The sequence below is a fragment of the Pieris napi genome, chromosome 20 (assembly GCF_905475465.1).
Source record: "Pieris napi chromosome 20, ilPieNapi1.2, whole genome shotgun sequence".
Taxonomy (NCBI): domain Eukaryota; kingdom Metazoa; phylum Arthropoda; class Insecta; order Lepidoptera; family Pieridae; genus Pieris; species Pieris napi.
Genome location: NC_062253.1, coordinates 11,390,671 through 11,396,818, shown reverse-complemented (window position 1 = coordinate 11,396,818; position 6,148 = coordinate 11,390,671). Strand labels below are relative to the sequence as shown.

The window sequence follows — 6,148 nt, the reverse complement described above, 5'->3', positions numbered from 1 at the left end:
CCGGACCACAGATCCGCCATCTCCCTTCTGAGGGCCCCAAGCTCCTGACCCAAGTCTGAGACCTGGGCCCTCAGACGGGTATTATCCCTCTGAAGGCGCCTCCCCTCATCCCCTCCCAGGCATCTCTCCGCGAGATCCTCCACGATCTCGTTCACCTCCTTGGCCGCAACCTTCAGGTCGCGGACAAACTCACCCTTAAGGTTGCCCGACTTCGCCGCAATTTCAAAAATGCGACGTACCCGCACAGCCGTCCGCTCCTTTATCTCGGGAATGCCAAGAAGGACAACATCGTCCAACTCTACCTCCCCGGATGACCTCGCTAACCTAAGATCCACACTGGCGGGGGCCCCATAATCGGAGCAATTCCCCGCACCCACTCCTAGCCTCTCTACAAGGCGAGAGCGGGCGTTCTGACGCCGCAGCTCTCCCTCCGCCTCCTCCAATCCTACCACATGAGAAGCCGCCTTTTTCGGCGGCTTACCCTTGGCAGGTGGAGAAGCATTTTCCTTGCCGTTGCCAGCCGGGCTCTTAGTATACCGCCCGTTTCCTTTCACCGGAACAATCCACAATACCCACATCGTTGTCACTATCCGGAGACGACGGAAACACCAACCCTTTAGCTCGCCTCATATCAAGGTGTGAGAGACGTCCAACCTTCAGCTGTCCACCAAGCTGTCAACAACAAGATGGCGGACCAACGCGTCACGGAAAAAACCCCAGCCTTGGCACCAAACTTGTAAACAACAAGATGGCGGACCGACGCTTCACTAATTTGCCCGACCTTGGCACCCAACTAGTAAACAAGATGGCGGCCGACATTCACTTTCTGCAATTTAAATATAATGGCCAAATTAATGGGCCAAAAATAAAAATTGTTAAACTCACATTTGCACCTTAATCCCACAATTAAGACACATACAATTTATGTGTCGTCGCAACACATTAAAAGGTAGCACAAACACAAACACCGGGTCAATTTTCCCCTCACTTTTGCCTTGTAGTTATTAAGAATCTAACTTACGAAGTGCACACAAACATACAAAGAAGCAGTAATTGCTACTGAATCTTCTATGACAACTCACAAGATTTTTCGCCACTAAAAACTCACCATTGGAATTTTCCAAACGCACAGTTGTTGCTACGACAGCTCGACGCGTACTAAAAAGGAATGTTGAATTACTTAACCACTTGTAATTGCCATGCTCGGCCTAGAGCGTATTGCTACGTTCTAAACCTACACAGGAATCTCTATAGTTAGGTGCCCTCTGCACACTATAGAAACTCAACCGTGTCCACTATGTACGGTTTAAGCACTCGCCCGATAGCGTACAACCCTACCAAAGGCCGAGAATAAATTTAAAACTTAACCTAACCTAACCTAACCAGTCGCAGTTAAGCCGCGGACGTGAACGGTCACGAAACAGCTAGCTCCGCTTCCAAAAAAATCCGATAAATAGTATTTCTATCGCGAATTCAATAGTGTTATATATCATCTCGCGACGACGATATCAGATATATATATATATATATATACATCTTGAAAAGTTTAAAAACAGTGGAGAAAAGTGCAAAAAACAGTGAGTGCGGTGCGCGATCTAGATCGGTAACCCTATAATCGCATCATTAGATGTGTTGGTGCATAGCGCCTGAATACTATTGAGTAGCAACTACTACAATTGTCTTAACTGCTACAAACAGAACAAGGGCGTGCTTTAGCTTGTAGTATTACAAATTCATTCCAATTACACCTCTGTACAAAGAAACATCTTTTTTGATTTATAATCCTTTTTTCAAAGAAAATATATTAGTTTAACTTTCATACTATCCTGCAGTAACATTGGTCCTTTGAGCACGGATAATAATTGAAATAAATAATTAATTAATTACTTCAATCAAGGTCAGTGGAGGTTATCGAGAAGAAAAAAGGATTTGTACAGGAGTGTGTCGTGAGTCGGTATAGTTTTTTCTTATGTTATTTAAATGATTTAAAAACCTGATTTAATTATTGTTATGTATAAAAGTGATTTGTGTTAATTATTATATACGTAGTTGGATATTATTATTTTTAATAAAATTGTAGGTGTTACGTACTATTTTACATACCACGTTTTGAATACTGCTACCTACTACTTATGTTCAAAATATATATTTCTTTTAGTGTTTTTGAAGTAGATAATTTAATTCTGTTTTATATTGGTTGATTGTGTGTGTAAGTTTTTTTTTTAATTATATACCTTAGAATATTGACGATAGTTCCAGGATTTAACTGCTGGCTCTGCAAACATGTCTGAAAAAACCGAAGTAGCTGAACTTATTAAAAAGCGCAGCAGCTATAAGGGTCAAGTTACCATTTTCAACGGGTTTTTATCTTCATTTGAATCGCCATCACCTCCCGATGAAAGGGATTATGAGGAGTTGGAGTTGCGCATTAAGAGGTTTGATGCATTGTATAATAAGTTCGATGAGGTGCAAACACGATTGGAATGTTTACAGGATGATGAGAGTCAGGTGTTTGGGGAGCGTGAGGAATTTGAAAATAGATATTATAAGGCATTAAGTAATGCTCAGAAAATTCTTTCAAATTATAAAAAATCTCACATTCCTCTTCCATCTGATGGCGAAGGTAGTGTCATACATAGTGTTAAACTGAATCCTGTCAAATTGCCCACGATCCAAATACCGAAATTTAACGGTTTATTTAACGAGTGGATCGGTTTTAGGGATACGTTTATGAGCCTAATTCACACCAACAACGACCTAGACGATATTAACAAATTCCATTATTTGAAGTCGTCTCTAGAGGGCAGCGCTGCTTTGGTAGTATCTTCCGTTGAGCTCTCAGGAAAGAATTATAGCGTAGCTTGGACATTACTGTGTGACAGATTCGATAATAAAAACTTATTAATCCAACATCATGTTGCTGCACTATTTAAAATTGAAACTGTCACACGGGAGACAGCATGTAATTTAAAGGGTATCGTTGACCAATTAAATAAAAATCTAAGGGCCTTAGATACATTGGGCGAATCCACTAAACATTGGGATACTTTATTAGTTTACCTAATAAGTCAAAAGTTAGACACAAAATCATTCCGAGAATGGGAGGAATATAAAGGCCGGCTACCCACCGACACACGTATTGAACTTTTACACTTATTAGATTTCTTACGTGTTCGCATTACTTTATTAGATTCAGTTGAACACAACACAAATTCAAAAATTAAACCCAGTCACAAAATTATGACGTTACAGACTAATAATATTAACATTAAAGAGATTTGTCCTAAATGTGATGGCGAGCATAAACTGAATATGTGTTCTCAGTTTTTAGCCTTAAATAACGAAGAGCGTCTTCAATTATTGCCAACATTTAAGGTTTGTTTTAATTGTTTCTCTAAATCTCACTTCTCAAATAATTGCAAAAAATCAGGTTGCAAAATATGTAAGAAAAAACATTCAGTTTTAGTTCACGTTGCAGATAAGCAGAAGCTGTTAGTGCGTGGTGAGGGTATTGGTTCTAATACTACTCCCGCCATCAGTAATCCGAATAACTTGACATTATCAACCAGCGTTTCTTCTGCCGGTCAAGACAATAATTGTCGCCGCGGAAATTTGGTTTTATTATCCACTGCGCTAGTCAAGTTATACGATTCAAACAATCGCGAACACGTTGTTCGTGTTGTATTAGATTCTGGTAGCACATCTAGCCTTTTATCGTACAGGATGTTTCAACAGTTAAATCTGTCGTATAATAAAATAAGTCAATCCGTTCAGGGTATTAATAATGCAATTACCCAAATCGATAAAATGTGTAATCTGCGTTTTAAGTCATTGGATGACTCATTTACGTGTAACATTAATTGTTTTATTTTACCATCGTTAACTGATAGTGTACCAAACAGTACAGTTAATATCTTAAATTTAAATATTCCTACGAATATTTGTTTAGCGGATCCTCATTTTTATAAACCCGCGTCCATCGACCTTATATTAGGCGCTGATGTCTTTTGGAATATAGTAGGAAACCAAAGAATTGAGTTAGGTGATAACAAACCTACTCTTTGTGAAACAAGGTTAGGTTGGATAGTTTCTGGTCCAGTTTGTGATACGGTTTTATTTTCAACTTGTCCACCTAATCGTATTCAGTGCAATTTTGTTAGTAAAAATCTAATTGATGATGATATTAATTCTACGTCAAATAATTTAAGCCTTAACAGTATTCAGATGGTAGGTCCAACGGTTCAGGACGATCTTGTGTCCATTCTTTTGAGGTTTAGACAACATAAGTATGTTATCGTCGCTGACGTAGAGAAAATGTACCGAAAAATACTTGTTCATCCTGATGATAGATACCTGCAGCATATATTATGGCGTGACAACCCATCTCAATCCCTTAGAGCTTTCCAATTAAATACTGTAACATATGGTACCGCGAGTGCACCATTTCTCGCTACAAGATGTCTGAAACAATTGGGACTCGAATGTCAAGACCACCAGATAGCAGAAGTCATTCTCCATGATTTTCTCGTCGATGATTTGTTGAGTGGGGGGGATGATCTGAATGTAGTGAGGAATATTCGTGAAAAAGTAATAACCACACTAGGCTCAGCTGGTTTATTCCTACGAAAGTGGAAGTCTAATGAGCCTCAATTAATTTCAGAGTCTGCAACAGAAGCCTCGCATAATCTTAATGTTGGGGGGAATGAGCCAAGTAAGACCTTAGGTTTAGGTTGGCTACCTGTTTGTGATGATCTTTATTTCCCAATTGGGTTCTCTACTGCGGCTAACACAAAACGTACCTTGCTTTCAGTGATCTCACAAATATTTGATCCTTTAGGTCTTCTCTCTCCTGTTGTCATTAAATTTAAGATTATATTACAAAGTTTATGGTTGCAGAGTCTATCATGGGACGAACCTCTTCCTTCGCACATCCAGGCACTCTGGATGGATGCTACTAAAAATTTAAATGTGTTAAATAATTTACGGGTATCACGTCATGTAATGATTAACTCGTATGAACAATTAGAAATTCATGTGTTTTCGGACGCTTCTGAAAGAGCATACGGTGCCTGTTTATACATACGTAGTAGTGATCGTAACGGTAATGTATTAGTACGTTTATTAACAGCTAAGAGTAGAGTAGCACCGATTAAACCAACTACAATACCACGGCTCGAGCTTTGCGGAGCTCAAGTGGCTGCAAAACTATATAAAAAGGTTTGTAGTTCGTTAAGAATTAAAGTTACGAATACATTTTTCTGGACTGACTCTTCCATTGTATTAGGTTGGCTTAAGATGTTGCCAAGTAAATTAAATACGTTTGTAAGGAATCGCGTCGGAGACATTTTAGAAATAACCGGTGATTGTGAATGGCGTCATGTTCCTACCGCTCAAAACCCAGCTGATTATGTTTCTCGAGGAGTTAAAGTCGATGATATTGAATCACTAAACATATGGTGGTCAGGACCAAACTTTTTACAGAAGTCTTATACTGATTGGCCTTCCATTTTAGTACAATGTGAACCGTTGCCAGAAATGCGTAATGAGGTATGTTTACTTAACATTGCTCATCCAATAGAATTCATTCAATTTGAACGCTTTTCAAATTTTAACAGACTACGACGTGCTATAGCTTATCTACTTAGGTTTATTGAATCGTGTAAGGGTCGACGTGCTGTAACTAATTACCTTACTGAAACAGAATTAAGTAATTCACTTAACGTTATTATTCGTTCTGCTCAGAGAGAATCTTTTCCAGAATATGATATTCTTTTACAAAAGAAAGAATTACCAGTTAAAAGTGCTTTGTTAAAATTTAATGTATTTTTAGATCAAAATAATTTAATGCGTATTGGCGGTCGTATTAGTAATTCACAATTTTCATATGATAAAAAACATCCTTTACTATTATGTCCACACATCGATTAACACAATTAATATTTCAACATGAACATTTGAAAGTTATGCATGCTGGGCCACAGTTATTGTTATCTTCAATAAGAGAAGTTTATTGGCCTATCGGTGGTAGAAATTTAGCAAAGACTACTTATAGACGATGTATCAGGTGTACACGCATGAAAGGAAAGATTGAAGCTCCTATTATGGGTAATTTACCCCAGCGTCGAGTAACTCCCGGTAACTATCCTTT

General features: G+C 38.6%; 1 protein-coding gene across 1 annotated transcript; it reads left to right on the top strand.

Annotated features, from left to right (window-relative positions):
* The first annotated feature begins 1,656 nt into the window (after positions 1-1,656).
* LOC125059771 lies at positions 1,657-5,928 on the top strand. Its single transcript, XM_047664319.1, has 2 exons — positions 1,657-1,954; positions 2,254-5,928. Exon 2 carries the CDS (start codon positions 2,284-2,286, stop codon positions 5,926-5,928), a length of 3,645 nt encoding a protein of 1,214 aa, XP_047520275.1. The 5' UTR covers positions 1,657-1,954; positions 2,254-2,283.
* Positions 5,929-6,148: the final 220 nt, after the last annotated feature.

Coding starts and splice junctions, on each gene's coding strand:
- LOC125059771 (XM_047664319.1), top strand. CDS start 2,284: ATGTCTGAAAAAACCGAAGTAGCTGAACTTATTAAAAAGCGCAGCAGC.